The sequence below is a fragment of the Lepisosteus oculatus genome, chromosome 6, assembly GCF_040954835.1.
Source record: "Lepisosteus oculatus isolate fLepOcu1 chromosome 6, fLepOcu1.hap2, whole genome shotgun sequence".
Classification (NCBI taxonomy): domain Eukaryota; kingdom Metazoa; phylum Chordata; class Actinopteri; order Semionotiformes; family Lepisosteidae; genus Lepisosteus; species Lepisosteus oculatus.
Window position 1 is genome coordinate 17,087,983 of NC_090701.1, and position 19,380 is coordinate 17,107,362.

At 38.0% G+C, this 19,380-nt stretch overlaps 1 protein-coding gene across 1 annotated transcript in view; it reads left to right on the plus strand.

Moving 5' to 3' along the window:
* Positions 1–3,087: 3,087 nt before the first annotated feature.
* The window catches only part of fbxl7 (F-box and leucine-rich repeat protein 7), a 122,187-nt gene continuing 105,894 nt past the window's right edge, over positions 3,088–19,380 (plus strand). Inside the window, exon 1 of the mRNA XM_006634387.3 lies at positions 3,088–3,539. Coding sequence (XP_006634450.2) covers positions 3,503–3,539 — 37 coding nt within the window. The 5' untranslated portion in view covers positions 3,088–3,502. The remainder of the gene's footprint in view (positions 3,540–19,380) is intronic.

The window sequence follows — 19,380 nt, forward strand, 5'->3', positions numbered from 1 at the left end:
TGCCCTGGCCTGTGAACATATGCTTTGTACAGTATGTGTGTGCATTATCATTCTGTGAAAACAATGGCAAAATAATTCTCATGATCATTTATTATATAAAAGCAGCTGAATATGATCAACAATAATAGGAAATTCAAACATATATTAAGCGCATATATATATGAAATATCCCTTTTAACTGTTATAGCACCTATTGTTTGCTTTTTCATGAGAACCTTGTTCAAGTTATTGTAAGAGCTAAAACTAAGGTCTATTTTTAGTAATATTGTTCTATTATTCCTTTATGACATACTTCCTACAGGAAGTGAGTTCTTTTGACTTTTAGAAGGAAAGCCTGAAGTACAACAGTTGTGAAATATGGACCCAAATAGAAAGTGCTGTTCCATTAATGGGCTGTGGGAAAAATACTGTCACTGAATTTTCATATACTGTAGATTTCTCTGTAATACAAAGCCTGCTTGAAAACAATGATCATATTTTATTGCATATTGGTCATTCAGGATAGAGATGTAGAAAGCTGATTAATGGTTTGTTTCTTGGTATAACTGAATTAGCGTAAAATTTGTACATTTTTTGTCACTTACAGTATATTTTCGTTTTTTTGTGAGGTTCCTCAGGAAAAAGGTTCTTAATGGGTTTAATAATCTTTGACAAAAAATACAGATACAGGGAAAAACAAATAAGGTGAGATGTGTATTGTCAAAAACAATAAAAAGCACTTGGAAAGTTCTGTAAAAACAAAATAATGTGATAGCATTTATGAAAAAACATGCACTAACAGCATCACCCTCATGTTTGTGATATATTGTAGGCTCATGCACTGTGCTCAGATAAGAGTTAATAATGGCATGGCCAAGGAATTTAGGGCTACAACAATGATATACTGAAGGATATCTCTCATTGTATTGTAACGATGCTTCCGGGCTGTAACCTTGTCTGGTTTGAACCCCTGTGGCAGGACCTACGAGATTCTCAAGAGCCAGCTCTTTTGGCAAAGCTACAATGATCTGCTTTAAGCTACATCTATTCCAGAACACAACGGCAACCAATGTAACACATGAAATGAACACTAAGAGTACATGAAGACTTGCAAATTAGTTTAAACAGAAAGCTATCTCTCAAACATAGGGCCTCACAGAGTGATTTATTTATTTACCAATTTGTCAGTCTTTACACATTTACCAAAGTTCCAGTTTAATTCAAGCTCTTTCTTAATTAAGATTATTGCGCCCTTAATTGGGGTACAGTACATCATTGACTTTTTAACTGTTTTCTTCACTTGAGGATTCAATTGTTAAATTTAAGGGCTTAACAATGTTCAGTGGGAAGGAAAACTAGAAGACACCTGTACTGCTTTTCATCCCAAATATTCAAAGTTCAAAGTTCCTTACGCATATGTCCATTTCATCAACCACTGAAGTGAGGATCCATCTGAGTGATGGGCAACAGCCATTATTGCCCCAGCTGTCCACTACACAGCAAATATAACAACTGTTTACCAGCTGAATTAAGGGGGAGTTTTTAAGTAGGACAAATTGTGCGATTCCAGGGTAGAATATAGCCATGATACTGGGGTTAACAGCCTTGCTCTTAGGAGCAGTGCTATGCAATCTTTCATGATTAAGTAGTCAAGGCTTTGGATTAACATTAAGGAGGCATGGTCACCTGTCCATTGTGCTGGTTTTAATTCACTTTCACGTAAAAAAATAAACTGCTTTTTTTCTCACTTCTGTTTCATGTGGAATAGTCAAGTGCTAAGGTCGTAAGGCTAAATTTCTTGTAAAAATAAGTCAGTGCCTCTCGCAAACCACAGTAACGTGCACACCGTATACAATTTCTGTTGAACATCAGAGGGCTGAAATTAACTATCCAATTAAGTAAAAAGTCCTGTTGGTAAAAATGGAGCTTGCTATAGGACAACTGAACAATATTGGTGTCACTTTATTTGACTGCCTAACTTTCAGAACGCAGGAAATCCATCTGGTCTATGTGACTTCCAGGATCAGGGATCTCATACAGCCATTTTTAAAATCATCTCAGGGAAGCAACATCAATAACATGGTTGGACAGCTTGTTGCAGGTACCCACCAGACTCTTTGTAAAAAAAAAGTGCGTTCTATCTTGTCTCTGTGTCTGATTTTCAAAATTTTAAATGCCTGAAGAGATAAATAATTTTTACTTACTCTGCAATCATTGCTATTACTGTCTCTTCTACTCTCTTTCAAAAAATTGATCATTGTAAACACATACTGTAAGTGAATACTGACTTATTACTTTGCTTTGATATTATTTTATATGTGTGGATGTATGCAGAATAATAGAAACACATTAGTATTCTACTTGTTTGACACCTGCTTGATGTTTTGTGTGTTTTACGTTAAAGACTTATTAATTGTAAGCTAACTTTACTGCTTCTGCAGTTGTTACGACTTTTTTTGCTGAAAATTGCTCCTTTTCATAGCACACTGTACTACAGAGAAACTGACTCTAAACTGAACGTGTGAAAGGGTAATATAAATAAAACATAAATAAAAAATTATCTACCCAACGCTCGTGTGCTTGTCTGCATAGATTCCGTATACAGTAGTTCTTTCAAAATCGAAATACAAGTAAATATTTTATCTCTTTTATTTGTTCATTTATGTTCATCATATTCGTATTTTATTGGCATCGTATTTTATTGGAATTATAATATTCAAGTATACAAAGCTTGTTCTTGTTGTTTTCCATTGTATTAATACGTCAAGGTAATTGCGATGCTTCTTAAATTTACTTAAGATCACTATGAATCTTTTACTGTACAAGATGAACAGAATGTGACATCAAGTGTATTATTGTACTGTATTGGATTATATCTATTTAATTATTACTATATTGGAGTTCCGTAACATTTTTGCACGGTCAATAGATAAACACTCCCCACAAAATTCTGCAGTAAATTAGCAATCCGAAATTAATTCACCCCCAAAAGGCCTTGCAAACGATGTTGTATTGAGTTCGCGGTCTCTTTAAATTTCGTACCCCCGCACACAGCTCTGCTACCACGGCAGATTGACAAGGAGGAGGAGGTTCTGCGCAGCAGAAAATCTCTGCTGCCTCAGCCAGACTGGCGAAGCGACTGCATGTCACACAGTTCGCAGGGTGGATGGTTTGCTTAAGCAACAAGTACCGAACTTCTTAGGTTATATGGTCTAACGATTCATGCCTAAAATTTTATTTTAAAGGCACAATGGAGTCCCGCATGAAAGAAAAGTCACTTCTTTGGAAATGGTGTGCCTGCAGAGGGATGTAATACTTTAATTCGTCTGTGGATTGCATAATGCGGGGACGTCTCCTTCTACCGTTATTCTGTCAAGGTCTGGATTGAGTACAACAAGGAGCAGAAGGACACCGAGGCTTTCCGAATTAATGCATTCCTTGTCCCTTTTTTGAAAGAACAAAACACTTAGTGGATTTTTATGGATATACCTGGGTTCTGTGGATAGATTATGCATTCAACAGGATGGGAGCGAACAATGGTAAAAACTATGGAAGTGAGGGTAAGTACACTTGAAAGTTGCTTCTACTGTAATTTCTCATGCATAACGTCACTGCTTCAGAGTTTGTTTCTTCTAGGAGAATCCAGAGGATTATACAGACGTACTGTAACAAGAGCCTCGCAATAAGTCTTCTATTCTCCTTCCTAAGATTCCACCAGACATTTCTCTGAATTTGTGTGATAAATGCGATACAATATAACTTTTGCGAAGGGCAGGGAAAATAAACACTTACCTGTCAAAACCTGCGCTTTTCATCACTCCTAACCTTATGGGATTTCGTATTTCTTCTGAGAACCGTTATCCTGTCCGTGTGAGTCTACTTATTTCATAAAAGCAACTTTGATAAGAAATGTTTGCTGTTCGGAACAATTTAAAAGTCTTTTTGGATAATAACTAGAGGAAAAAAAGTTACATAAATACCAACAGCTAGTTAGTAATTTCTGGTGACGAGCGTTTGTTGTTCCTTGTACTAAGCAGATGGATCCCAAGCGCTGAATTATGAGCGCAAGTTATCCCACTGCCTCATTGTTTGAAACGAGACGTAGGAGATCCTACAAGATTTTTTGTCAGTAAGCTTAGGGGCCCTCTTTTGACTGTAACAGGAAGAGGGAGTCTTTACAGTCCTCAAAAATCTCTGTTCACTGTTGTAACACCATCGGATTCATAACGAGTTGGAGAGAATGTAATTTAAGAAGTTTTTTTTAGCTTGACGCATTTGTAAAAACCCAGAAAAGTCTTGAAGCTTCTCGGATAGGCTATTAGGATTCATAAATTAAAGTTTTGTGAAAGCTTGATAGAATCTGCAAGTTAGGGTGTACTGTACCTTTACAAGTAATATTCTGAAACGTGGAGAAGCCACTTATACAGTACATACAGTACTGTACTGCATATGATTTGTGCAATGCGGTGCTTTTCCAATGTGCTGTATTGACCTACTGTATTTACACATGAGATGACTTTCTGAATATCTGAAGTGACATTGAGTGGATTGGTTTTTTAGTTTTCAGTAGTTAACAAGAGATGTGCTGGAATGCACCTCTGAAAATGGTGTGAAATTAAAGTTGTTCCAAGCAATGGCTTCTGAGCTGTTGGGTTTTCCACAGAACATTTCCATGATTTACCTGTATACATTGAAGTGCTGTATACACCAGATTGATACAGTATACCTCTATAGCAGTAGTGGAAAAACTGGGTGAGCCATATGTTCCTTAGAGATAAATATGTAGTACACCAGAGACACCAAAACATTCTATTGCCTACAATAGAATGGTTGTGAAAATAATTCTGTCCTGAAGTGTTTTCAGTAATTTAAGATGTGTAAAATTCTTTCTCATTAGTGTCATTGGGTATGTGGGAGGTCTTATTTTGTGTAATTTCAAGGCCATTTTATCTTAGTCCACTCACATACACCTTAAAGCATTCCTGTGTTAAATTGGTATGAAACTAAGACATCCTGTCTGATAGTTTATGCCTTATCCTTGGAGTTAGAGTTGTTCAACCAAGCATTTCTGGTACAGACCATTTCTGTACATTTATGGGTTTGACTTTCGTTTCTGTGAAAATGTTGTCTCTCTGTGCTCTCCCTCTGCCAGATTTTATTTTTGCTGCCATGGTTAGATGTGTGAATGATAGAGAACCTTGGTCTTATTTGCATTCGGGAGGAAATGAGATGACCTGGGTCTCATACATGATGTGGTCATCTGAGAATTACTGCACTTGGACGGATGTGCTGACTTTTTTTTCCTCTTTTGAGAGCTTAGTGACTGGATGTACAGTAACTAATTATCTCATCTTGTTTATTCTGTATTTAGTTAATTCACTGTTCACACAATTCATCTTTACCAGGTCACTACTAGGTGATGAGCCAACAGATATATCACCCTGCAGCTAAGCAGGTGTGAGCCTGGCCAGTACCTGGATGGGAGACCTCCTGGGAAAGAACTAAGGTTTTTGCTAGAAGAGGTGTTAGTGGGGCCAGCAGGGGGCACTCACCCTGCGGTCTGTGTGGGTTCTAATGCCCCAGTATAGGGATGGGACATTATACCGTTGCAACGCTCCGTGGAAAAGTGAAGGGCATGATAAGGCACAGAAAGGCGTCATGGCTGTCCACTGCAACCAAGGAAGTCTCCAGTCGTAACAACTACTCGTACCACTGGACCCAGGCTTCTGAGGTCGGGAGAGTGGGACTGCCCCAGTGCAACGGCTTTCCCACTTTAAAAAAAAGCTCTCCCACACAGGTTTCTTCGTGCTGCTCATCTTCCAAACAGATGAGCTGTACAAAGTACAACCGTCATTTTCGGACATGACAGACAACCATAAGATAAGATAAAACGAGGTGATGAACTATAAAGCTGTACAACCTGAGTATTCAGTTTACAGGACCAAGGTTTTGAAACTTGCACTATAATGTTTCACTGTGTCAGTTGGAGTGATGTTTTGTCTGGAATTTTGGAGCTGTTTTTAATAACCATTGCATTTTGCTTGTTTGAAAATAAATCACGTTCAGGTTACTAATCCCTAAGAGCTTGTACTGTACTTCCACATGATGCACATTTGTATGTTTACTTGTTCTGTTTGGTGGTGAATTCAGCAAGATAGAAATACAGTGCTCAAAGATACACTTGTTAAGTTACGATTATGCTCATCGAGCCTTGTGATTCGGTCAGATTTAGGGAATTTGCAGGCAGCCAGTGCCATATGTTGTGGATCTTTAAAATGGGCTCTTTTAACAGGATGTTAATTGTGAATTACTTGTTTAATTGAAAGCTGCTGCTCAGGGTCTTCCTTAGTGTTTCGAATTACTGTAAAGCAGAAGCCGCATGACTAATTCAGTGACATTCAGCTATTTTACAAGGGGTGTGGTAACCATGCCCTAACAATTAACTGCCCTTGATGAAGCTTGTACAGTAGATCATGAAGAATGTGGATTGAGGTATCTTCATGTAGATCAGTGGGAGAGTGAAATCTACTGTTGGTCAATTAAATTCATAATAGCCACTATTCCTAGCTGCATCATGCATTTTCATGCACTTTCTGATGTACTGATGTCCAAGGTATGGGGAGATTTAAAATAATAAAGAAGTCAGACCTGTAGACTGATTTATGCTTGTTAGTTCCTCTGTTGTTTTGACTTCCTATGATACTGGCAACAGGCACAGAAGGGGGAACAAAGGTTTACCTTTTGATACTGTACCTTTCCTGTGGCAATTGCAAAAGCTCAATGCTCCGTATACTTCACCTACTGTTGCTGGTCCTTCAGTTTTTGCACTGTAATTTTGATCCACTTTGTACCTGTGTTCAGATGTGATCGTACCCAGAGTTTTAAATTATCTGTTGAAGAGTTCTCATTTGTCAAACCAGTGTTTAATGACATGTTTCTGATGTTTGTGAGACACATTCCAAAGGTTTTCTACCTGCTCCTCAAAGGAAGTGCTAATCACAAGGGCATTGTTCAGTTCAGGGGCACACATTCAATCTATCAGGGCTTCCCAGCATTCCTCCATGCATTTTTGAAATGTGGCTGGAGCCTTCATTAGGCCAAAACCCAGCCACTAAAATCTCATGGTCTTGTAATGGCCATTAATGAACAACTTTTAACTTTAAAAACACTTGGTGACAAGTCTTACTTTGGACTGAAAATGAAACCATCTAAGCTGGAAAAGCTGTCTAAAATCCCCTGGATGGATGGTACAGGCTGTTGATCCAGAATGGTAACTTTATTCAGCTCCCTGTAATCAGTGGACACTTTGAGTGTACCATCCTTTTTATGAATGCTAATAATGGGAGAGGAATAAGGTGAGATTTACTTACCTATCCTTTGGAGATTAGGTCTTGTAAATAGTCATTGACTTCTTTGTTTAAAGGCTCAGGTACTGCAGATGTAGGTTATCTGAATTAGATAATGTTCATGAAGATTTATTTTTGTTTTTATTGAGTCAGTTTGATTCATGTCATCCCAGTGTTTTGTATTTGACAGTTTATATTGGTCTTTAGAGATTTAACTAATGTTAAGTGATAGCTCCCATTTCTCCATTTTAGATATTGTACAGTATGTTACCTGAATTTGCATCCATTCCTTTTATGACATCCATCCTTTAAGTTACTTTCAAAGTTTTAATTTTATTTTTCTTTCTAAACGCTTCTTGGTGCTGATTGAAATTGTTGGGTGTAATATCATGTTCAGCAGGATTTCAAACAGGACAAGCTATGTGGCAGTTTGGCCCGTTCAAAACTTTCAGTAGGATATCAGTAATGTTTAGGTTTCCCTTTATGAAGATTGTTGTATCTTTCTCAAAAGACTTTTGAAAATGCACCAGAACTGAACTTTGCACACACCCAACACTGTGAGCGTTTGAATAACGTTCCGAAGGTCCCCAGTAATTGGCTTTTCAAGGTGGTCACTTGACAGAACTGACACAGTTAAAGCTTAATCATCTGGCTGTACCCAGAACGGAATTTCAATTCACTCTTGGAAACAAATAGGCTTTTCATCAGCAGCTTTAATGTCAAGTCTATCTTTGGTCTCCAACGTTTCTTCCAGTATTGAATCTTTGCATGAGATTTAGTTTAGAAACTACGCAGACCAGCAACATTCTTGTTTCAACATCCTTCACTGTATTAATGCATCTTTTTCCTGACAGATCAGTTACTTTGGAAAACTGCCCGTGTTAAATAACATATGCACGTAACTATGTCTTTGAGTTTAGTCTGTAGCCTCTACTGACTGATTCTGTTTGTCTTCAACCTTACTTTCAGTGACATTAAAACCTCTCTTTTGCTGTCCTCTTTTCATTTTGACCAAGAAGTACTGATTATTGTTCTTGAGGTCTTTGAGAAAATGACTAAAGCATGTCTTCATTACTTTTACTTCAGTTAAACCAGATATTAGTTCTTTAATTTTATTCAAGAGTTCATCTTTTTCATGTCCCTTGCTTTTATGGGGATAAGACTGCATCATGAGCAGTGTGTCTTTAGAATATTCATATTGAATTACTCTAGGGTTCCAGTCAGGTACTTTTTTCTCATCTTCATATTTTTCCCAGTCTCATGCTTCCCTGTAGCATTAAATCTTTCAAACAAAACCTCACCTATTATATTAATACAAGACATCAACATAAAGTATGAACAAAATGGGTTGAGTTACAGTGTACACACAGGTCTTTAGTCCTGTAGGCAATGCCTGATGAAATCCACTTTGAACTCAAACAGGGTAATATTTACGGCCTGCATCAGATTCTTAAGCAGCAGACAACACTTTTTCCCTCAAATTAAGTGAAGTCTTGTAGTGTCTTTCTGAGTCACTGCACGCCACTTGCTAGCTCCTTATGTAATGCTATGGCATTATTTACTTGACTGTATGATCTGAGAATCCTTCTAAGTTGAGGCAGGGACACATCATGAATTACTCCCAAGACTGAGCCCAGGACTGATGTATTTTATTGCTAGGTCCATCTCTTCTTGCTGAGAGTAACCCTTCCTACTGTAACTCAACTTTCGATTGGGTCTGCCATACTGGTAAAATGTGGTCTCTCTCTCTGACTGGTATTGCCTGTTTGTCAAAAGATTTTGATATCTTGTTTTACTGGAATATTGTGCAAAACTGAAAAAAAAACCACTAATCAGTTGATTTGTTCACCTGCAAACTTTAAAATGACATATTGTTCTCAAAGATGAGTTGTTGAAGAAAACCTGGCCACTGCCCTCGGACAATACGTGCTGTTTCTGCATTGATATTTACATTACTGCCAAATGGCCAGAAATACTCAAAAGAGAGTCCTTGACGTCTGTAGTCTGGGATTTTTTCCTGTGTTTTTTTTCCCCGAAAGTGTCGAACCTGTTTCTGAGAGGCTAAACATGAAACCAGAACCTTCTGGGTTTCTTTGGAAGGAAGCAATTATGCCATTCAGTTCAGTCTGCAAAGTCTGAAAATACCAACTTCTCTACAAAAGCAGTCAGCAGTTAAAATGAAATATTCAAACAAGATTATTTATAATAAAGCCCATGTAGCAATGTTCATCTTTTGTCATTGTTAATGCATAATTATATATATACCTTTCTGTACATTTACACATTAATATCCCTTTAATTATAGCAATACTGTATAATGTGAGCTATCATGGGACATCTCCACTTCTTACAGTAGGGTACCAGATGTTTCATAGGTATTGCCATATCCCAAGAAATACATCCTGCCATAATTTAGGTTATTACTTAATTAGAGCCAACAGTAGCTAAGTGCAATGCTGGCGACATTATTTTGAATCACAGTGGGTCGATTTAACAGCACTTACAGAGCAGTTAAAAAATTAACTTTTTTGTCTTTGTAAGTTTCCTTACAAATTCAGCAGGAGGTGTCAGTTGAATAATTACATATGAAATAGAAGCCAAAAGGTTCAACTAATTTGCTGCTCTGTGAGTTTTGAGTGGATTCTAATGGAAGTCATGTTTTTTTAGGGTTCTGGGGAAGGTCAATTCAAGCTCATTTTCCCCTGCATAACTAAAAGACTTTTAAAAGGGATAAAACAGGATGAAAAACAGCAAGTCCTGAGTGTCAGCCATTGAGCATTTATAACAAGAACCCCGATAACAGCTACTTATCTGAAGCAATGGGATACTTGTCAATTAAATTAATGAACAACCCATTAGGGAGAATGTCACTAATCTCACTAAGTACAGCTAAATGTTATTTTTTGTACTTGCAAAAATTTGTAAAGCGTAGTTGCCTTCATTTTGTGTTGTTTTTATTTCAAAAAGCCAAAAACAAATACAGTATCTGTATTTCAAAAAGCCTAAAATTATACAAGTATTTCAAAGGCCTCAGGAATATGTCTCAGAACACTTAAAGTCAAATCTATATTTCAAATGGCCTAATGTATATATATATATCAAAATGCCTATAATAATGCTTGTTTTTCAAAAGTCTTGGTGTAATTAATATTTCAAAATATGGCATAATATGAATGTACAGTATGTGTTTCTAAAGGCCCACCGTAATAAGCATAAGCATGAAAATAAGACAATCTCCTCTTGTGTCTTGCTTGGATAGCAGCACTTGTTCTGAAAATTGATTGAACTTTTTGTTCAAGCTTTAACACAAGGGACAATGGATGAGGAGGACTATTCATTCAGGTAGTATTCTTAAGAAAATATGATATTTCTATAAAAATTAACCATGGTTTTCAGTTGAGAATTAGGACGGTATAGTCATTCTCATTGAGATGTCTAATAGCCATCATGGAGTATTCTGTGAAGATGATTAACTAATATTTGATTCTAGTTATAGATTCTTGCTGTACTGTATATGTGTGGTTTTAATTAGGCCTGTGTCTCTGTTTTTCAGACATTTACAGGAGACATTAACCCTGATCAGGGTTATATGCATATTTGGGAGCCCTACAGAAAGTCAAGATATTACATAACTTTTGCACTTTTTACACAGCACCATTTGTAGTTTGTACTTTATTTCAAACGGCTCTCTGATTAATAGGTAAAAAAAATGTAATGTATAATTTTAAACTTTGACATCTTGCTTTTCTTTTCAATGCAGTTAGTCTGTCTTTTGATGGTTGACCAGATTGAAAAAGCATGACTAGGAATTTAACCATTTAATCAGGATATTTAATCACTACCGGCTGTCAAAAATGTCCCAAGTGAGGAGTAACATTTCTTATAGCAAGCATCTCTTGTCTCCATAGACAGGTTAGGTTAGGTTAGGTCAGTGGACCAGAGGAAAAACTGCCACTTACTCATTGACAAGCACAGTCTATCATAAGTAGGAGAGGTCTGAGAAATACTGTTTTTTCCCTAAAATATTTGCAACAGTTTTAGTATGCAAAGATATTTAATAAGCCATGTAATATACTAAATATAGATACAACTACACACAATAGAATTGCAGTTAAAATAAAAGAACAATAAAAAGTGCACATAAGCAGTTAATGTGAGTTAGACGTTTCTGAATGCAGTTTTCTGTGACAAACTGCAGGTGATGCCTAGATTTCTTTTTTGCTCAGAGTTGTCATAAAAATGTGGGAACATGAGGGATTAGTTGTTGATAGCTTTTATGGCTCCAGGTAAAACAGCAACCCCTGTAATTTCCTGGGCACCTTTGAGTTGTCATGGACACGCATTTCAGACTTCCTGTATGTCTCCGTGGAGCTGGCCAAAGGAGTCTGTCATTCCATTATGGTATACATTTTCATAAACACTGAAGCTTCAACAAAAGTCGGATAAGTGTGTGTGCTCTGCAAACAAATAATAACAAAAACTAATTATTAGTGGAATGTGCCCGTCACACTGTGCTCTGTGTGAGTATGATGTGATACTTCAGTTACAGTATGTGTGTAAGGTTTTGTTACTCCTTACATCATATGAACACAGCTACAGCTGTTACATATACTGTACAATTTACAATTCGGGCTGTTAACTACCTCAGTGAGCCCCACAGTGTCCTTTATTAAACATCTTTAGTGGGTCTTTTTAAATTGAAATTGCATTTCTTTCTTTTGCATGTTTCATTTTTTATTTTGTATTTAGCAGTGGCTATGGGCCATTTACCAAAAAGCACAGTTTAGTGTTCTTAAATCACATCGAGCAAAAACACTTGGGTGGCTAGGAATTTAGATTTTGTTTGCTTCAGGCTTATTACTTAATTCCCTAATATTCGCCAGTTAAATGGAAGCCCAAACTAAATTTATGGGACTGTTTGGTTTCTTAAGCAACCTGGAAATTGTTGTTATACTTTCCATTGTTTTCTGCTTTCCTATCCAGAAGCAGAAAAGGCTTTGTGAGCAGTTATAATGAATCGCCACCTTTAAAATTCAGTATGAAAAAAACCTTCAGTTAAACTGAATTGTGCTTTCACTTTTCTGCTAGAAAACAAGGGCCTAAGTGGGAAAAAAAATCTTTAACTGTTTGGTTAATGGAGAACTGGGTTTCTTTAGGAAACACAGTATGAAAGGAACTACATCTATCCATTTTCTAGATTTTCTAAATTTCTCCAGTACAGTGCCATAGGGCGAACTGGAGCTTATCCTGACAAACAACAGGTGCAAGATGGGATACACCTGTGATGGGACGCTAGTCCATTGCAAGGCATACACAGACACAAACATATACATACACTGACACCAGGGCCATTTTCCCAAAAGTCACTTGCCCTACCAGTGTCTCTTTGAACCGTAGGAAGAAATCCATGGGAACAAGATTTCAGGGAAACAGGGAGAGCATACAGACTCCACATACAGTAGATACTGTAGCACCCCAGGAATCAGACACAGGGCCCCAGCACTGCGAGGCAGCAATGCTAAGCACTGCACGATCATGCTGTCCCTGGAACTTCAGCCTGTCCAATGAAATACTGAACCGGAGGACAGAAGTGGAAACTAAGTGGAAGGGCATTTTAAACCGAGAACAGTAGACATTTCTTTTGAATAACAGGTTGTGAGAGTCAGGAACATGTTGACTAGCAAAGCTGGGCTCCTTTCAGCTGTAAGGTTTCTTAAGTTGTTAAAGAAGGCGAGGTGTTCATTTCCCAGGGGGGATGCAGCAATGGAATTGCACCCACTGTATAAAGGGGTGCGTACACTTTATATTAGGAGTTGCAGGTTAGAGCTTCTTGACGTTGGTCCCACTACAAGCAGCACAAGCCTGTTTATTTTCTTGTGATACTTGTGTTGGTTTGTGTTTCAAAACAAAAGTTTCTCATGAAATAGTTTCATGCTACTTTAGCAGGAGGTGCGCAGGACAGCTTTTTAAGAGAGTGCTGGTCAGTCACTATTTTACATATAGCCAAAATGTTGTAACAGCCAGCTGTTATGTAGGAATCCTGTCTAGACTACAACTGCAGTTCGGGGGGGGTGTTCTTTTATTATCAATAAATGCAGACTCAGAAAAAGCCATGACCCATGTGAGCAATTTACCAGACCTGGAGTGGCTTTTTTAAAACTGTGCAGTTTTTTCCAGTTGAAACCAAAGCGGTTGCCTGCGTTACTCATAAACTGAGAAAATGAAAACAGTTGACAAGAAAATGGTTTAGCGTGTTTCTTGTGTGCTGGCTGTGCCATCCACACCATTAAAACGTTTCCAATTAAATTTGCTGATCATTTACAGATTTCAGTTGCCTAATGAAGAGGGTGATTTGTGAATTTTGATGGCACATACAGTAGGCCTGTAATCCCTGCATAACTCAAGCATTTGCAAGGTTGCAACATGTGAAGAACATAAAATAATCCATTGACAGCATATTCTGTTTTCATTAGGATATTTTAAACACATTATTAGCTCCTTAAAAAAGGATTAACGTATAGTATATATTGTTTGGCACTGTGCAACAGCAGCATTTCCACGTATTAGGCTGTTCGCGTCTGATCTTTGAAGTTAAGCAGGGTTTGGGGCTGGTTTGTAATGGGATTAGAGATCTTTAAAAAAGCTGTTAGTGATGTACTGCAGGTAAACCGATAGAATTTCCAAATTAGTGCCCTGCTGTCTTATAGGAAGTGCTATCTTTTGAGCAAGAAGGACGCTGGATGTCGCAAGGATTTATAATGATATCCCAACAATGACTTTGAAAGATTTGCAAAATTTGATATCAAATGGGAGTTGCTTTTTATACTGTATATAGACTATATTGACCCAGATATGGGTTAGTGTCAAGAAAGAAGCAATTACTAAAAAGGACTCATCTTAAATCTCAAATATATTGCCAACATGTAGGTTTTGTAGTCAGATAAGACAAACAAATTATTATTTTGCTTGAAATACAAAACTACACTGGAGTTTGAGAAGAGGAGAGTTATTGTATTGTTTTCCAGTGGCCAGTCACAGTTCTGACTTGAATCCAACAGAAAATTTAGACCAAAACGTGAAGATAGCAATCCACCAAAGATTCCCAAAGATTGTGTCAGAATGAGTGGAATTTTGGCAGGAAGAATGGATAAAGTACATCATCCCACTGTGTTGAACCTCTCCAAAAAGACTGAGAGCAGTAATAGCTGCCAAAGGTGTTTCCAGAGTACTGATTTAAGGAGCTGAATACTTGCAATCAGTAAATTTAACTTTTTGTACAGTATCTTCTTTGCAGGTTTGTGCTGACATATAACATTGCAGATTTTAATAAAAACAGCTCATTTTAAAAAAATGAAAAAAAATCATACACATTACTTGTGACTCATGTAAATGTGATATTATTAGTGAGAGTTTTGATGTGAATACTTATTCAAGGTATTGTAAGTGTGAAGTACGTTGGGATTCTGTGGGGTGAAAACTTCTATATTAACGTAGTTTTAATAATAATAATAATAATAATAATAATAATAATAATAATAATAATAATAATAATAATATCATCCAGAGTTGTTATTTTTTTCTGTTCAATGTTGTTGTGTATTTTGGGTTTAATAGCTTGCCATAGACTGCAGGAATGGTTTGGGGAATGAGCAGCCATTATGTGTCGTTGAGTTGTCATGCAGTATGTTATCACCAATACTAAAATAAAGCACCAGCAGTTTTTACTTAAGTCTGTGTCCACTGACTCCCGATTCCCTATAGGAATGAGCTTTACAAACATAACAAATGTGAACTGCAAAAGAAACATCTTCGCTGCGTTACGTGCTGTCAGGTGCAGCAGCACATTTTTTGTTTTTGGCAGAAAACAATAAATATGAAATGATGACTATTCCAGAAACTGGAAGAGTTGTCAGTCCAAATTATTCTCTACCTGTCCATACAGCAGAGTGCAGATATCATAAATTTCAAAGAGCTCAAATGTTTTGGCAGATCAGACCTTATTGCACAGCAAATAGGTAAGGAGTGATTTTTATTTTTTACCATGTGGAAGAGTTGAAGTCATGATTTTTTTCACCTTCATATTTTCCTGCATGACACAAAATAGTGAAGCTATTCAGAATTGGGAGTATGACAATTCTTGGATTTTCCTGGGAGCTGAGAACAGACATAAAGTATAGGTTATTAAGTAAAAAGGCTGTTACTGTAGAAGTGAATTTGAAGATTTACTGCAGTCCCAATTTCTCAGACAGGTTATTAACTCTTGGTAACAAAATAGATTAATTGACAGTATAGAAAAAAATTACAAATTTCACATTAAACACAAAATAGTGAACTTTGTGAAAGTACTGCAAGTCACCATGTTGTTGAAAACCCCTGGTTTCGCCATGGATGAGAGCAAGAGTTGTGAATTGTGATGCGGCCTTTCCTGCTCTCTAGTCCCTTTAACGACTAATGTAATATGAGGTACGAGCGAATTAAGTACAGGTCGTGCTGCTGACATTTCGCCACAGAAAGTTACCAACGTGATTTGCATGCAGAGTTAACAAGTAAGTCCATTTATTGCCAAATCCTTCTTAAGTCGAGAACAGTATTTCTGTTTGATTAAAAGAGATGTTTTCTGCTTATTTACAATGTAACAGGGCTGCTTCACGTCACCAGAAGTTTGGTTGCCTCATTCTGATTTGCAGAATATGGCGTTGCACATACAAGGACATTTTGTCTATTTTGTAATGGAAATTGGAGGTTTTACAAGTCACTGTGTACATTTTACTTTTATTTTGGTTTGAAATGCAATGCTGATTCTTTCTAACCCAGAAATACCAAAAGACTGTTGCAGTTCCCCTTTAATTTGGGGCCTCAGTATCCTTCTGGAGATCCCACCATAGGCCAATCATTTGCTGTAATATCCTGACAGATTTCAATTTACTGCAACAGTCACCTTTTAATAAAGAAAATTACCTACTGTTATTTGAATGTATTTTGTAATATAAAATCAAAACACATCAGAAATGCAAAACACGTTTGTAACTTATACTTTTGAATACATCTCGTTCTTGGGTTTCATATGCAAGTCACCCCTTTGGCTTCCTAGTGTTGTCTGTGTGGTCTTGCCAACTGTGTGGACAGGATAAAGAAATTTACTACAGCTGCCACAGTAACAGGTCCATTGTTCTGAATGTGAAATGTACCATATTTATTAGGAAGTATTATAAACTCGAACAACTTTAACCTCGAAAGTTTCACCTTTCAGCTTGTGCTTTCTAGCTAACCAGTGTGTTAGTATTTCCATCCATCCATTTTCTGTCACGGACATCCAAAGGGACTAACCGTGGGTAGCAGGAGAGCGGAAAAAGACCCATATGCGTAGCGGCGAGACGGGAAAAAGGCCCGGGCTCATTAGTGCAAAGAGTTCAGGAATGCCGTATAGAAACCTATGCCCTCAGGGAGCGGACGTGGGGCGCCCTGGTGCTAGGCGGGTCTCAGGACATCCGAACGTCAATGCTGAGCCAGGACAGAGTGCAAGACCCGGAAATATATAGCCCAAGGGAAAGAGATGGACCGGAAGGACAGCAGACTGGAAACTAGGGACAGGACAGAGAAGGAGCGCCCTCTGGCTGCAGAGGGCGTGACATTTTCTAACCACTTCATTAAGTTCTTAAGGCTGTGGGGGAGCCTTAGCCTGTCCTGGCAAGCAATGGGCGCAAGACAGGATAAACCCTGGATGGGATGCCAGTCCATCACAGTGCAGACACACACGCTCACACCAGGGCCAGTTTTTCCAGATGCTAATTTACCTACCAGCATGTCTTTGGACTGTAGGGGGAAATCGGATCACCCAGAGGAAACCCAAGTGAACACAGGGAGAACATACAAGCTCCCCTGCGGGGCAGCAGTGTTAACCACTGCACCACTGGGCTGGTTAGAATTTCCAGGCGGGACAACAATTAAAAATGAGCAGGAAGAAAATATCTAAAAGTTACAGGACTGTGTAGGCCTTATTCATACAGTATAATGTTTATCTCTTGTAAGCACTGGAGTCTTGTAAGTTACATGCAGCACACGAGAAGAAAGAACTTTATGGATGCCTTATAGAAGGCTCATTTTACCAGTACGAACCCAGATGTGGAGGTCACCAAGCAGTTCCGGCCAACAATTTCACTGTATTTCACTGTATTTGCAGGCCTGTGGCTCAAAACAAAAGCTCTCTTTGGATACAGATCAGCACCCTACACACCCAGTTGTACAATTCCAGCCTCCATCATACCTTATATTATATTTTCATTGCTTCCAGCTGTTTTCCTGGTAATCTCCCTGCATGAGACGTAAGCCGTGTTGTTTGGCGTAACAAGCAATTGAAATAGGAGAAACGTGTACTCCCCTTTCTAGTTCAGAATGACAGCTAAAATGATGCTGCCAATTGCGCCACTCCGCACTGGAAAATAATGTGAAGTTTGACATCCAGGCGCAGTGAGCTGGTTTCCAAAGCTATTACTGTGATTATTCCAAGACGGGCACGGTGGACCTGAGCATCTGGAAAGGAAAGAAATCAGAAACATTACAGCTGAACAGAACTTTAAGCCTTAAAACCACATTTAAGTTTGATACGGAATCATAGTTGACTGCAACTATGTAGATAAAGACAAATTGGGTTGTCCTTCCATGTAAAGCATATAAACTATGGAAAATACCTTGGAATTAAGTTGTATTTTTCCATTGTGTTGCACTGCAAAATGTATCCCTCCTGAAAAATGGTGTATAGATTCTTTATGGGGTCAATAATTTCCACTAGTCTTCTAAGCAAGAGATGTCTACTTTTGACTACACATAGTCTCACCATTAAACACAGTGAGGTGTGTTAAGCATTGCTCATAAACCATGTGCTACATTCCTTGAGGACATCAAAGCCCATGTGGGTTATGCTATTGCTATTGATTGTGTCGAGACTTGATGTGGGCAGTCTACATTTGCCGGAGGCTGTATGCAAGATGGACAGAGACCTGAGAGACTACATTGGTGTAGTATGGGCTTTTTCCTACTGCCTGAAGGAAGAAGTGGAATTTTCAACAAATAATACAAGACAGAGTTATCCGAAGCACTGAAAGACAGTGTATTTGGAAAATCCAAATTTTAAATGAATAACCGTGACGGTTTAGCAACTGTGACTAATAGAGCTGTGAAACTAATCTGTAATACAGCTGGCAATCACATTGTAGTAGTTTTATTCATCATTGTTCATGGTTTATTCATCACTGGCATGGGATTCCTCTGAATCTTAGGGCATTACTGAAGGAAGCAATGAAAATCCTAAACTTAATTTAAGGGAGCTCACTTAACTGAAAGCTTAACAAGGGCTGTGCTCAGAAATGAGAGCAGAATGTACAGTAAACTGACATAAAATGACTGGCGCAGGGCAGATTTCTTGGATACCATATTTATTTTTCTGCATACTGTACCATGATCACATTACATTCCTAAATAACGGTTACGACCCCAAGTGTCTAGGGGTAAAGGGGTGTGGTTCTGGTGAGGGACAGGAAGCATGATAAGGGTTGGTGCAAAAAGTGATTATTTGTAGGTGAATAAGTGACTGGTATGTAATAGGACACAATAACACAAAGTGAAAAGGAACTAGAGCGGTGCCAAAGAAAAGAAAACAAAATGAAACTGGCTAAGAAAGTGAGGGAAACTGACCTAACTACAAAAAGAAAACCCGAAACACACGGTCTTCAGCGTCTTCAAACGCCCTAGCTAACGTCCACTGACTACCCAAAACCATACAAGACAAACAGCACTCACCCGTACTAACTAGTGTTACTAATGCAAAAATCAACTAAGTGTGTAGAATGTACCCAACAACCTAAACTAACCCTATACACAAAAGTTCACACAAATACACAAGCGAACTACGAATACAAACGAGAGTAGGACAAGTAACCAGGTACAAAAGAACACAGAGGTTGATACAATACATTTGGTCAAGGTAATGGCAAAATAAACGATAAAAACAAAAGTACAAGGAGACGAACATGAACCAACAAAGCCGAAGCTATACAAA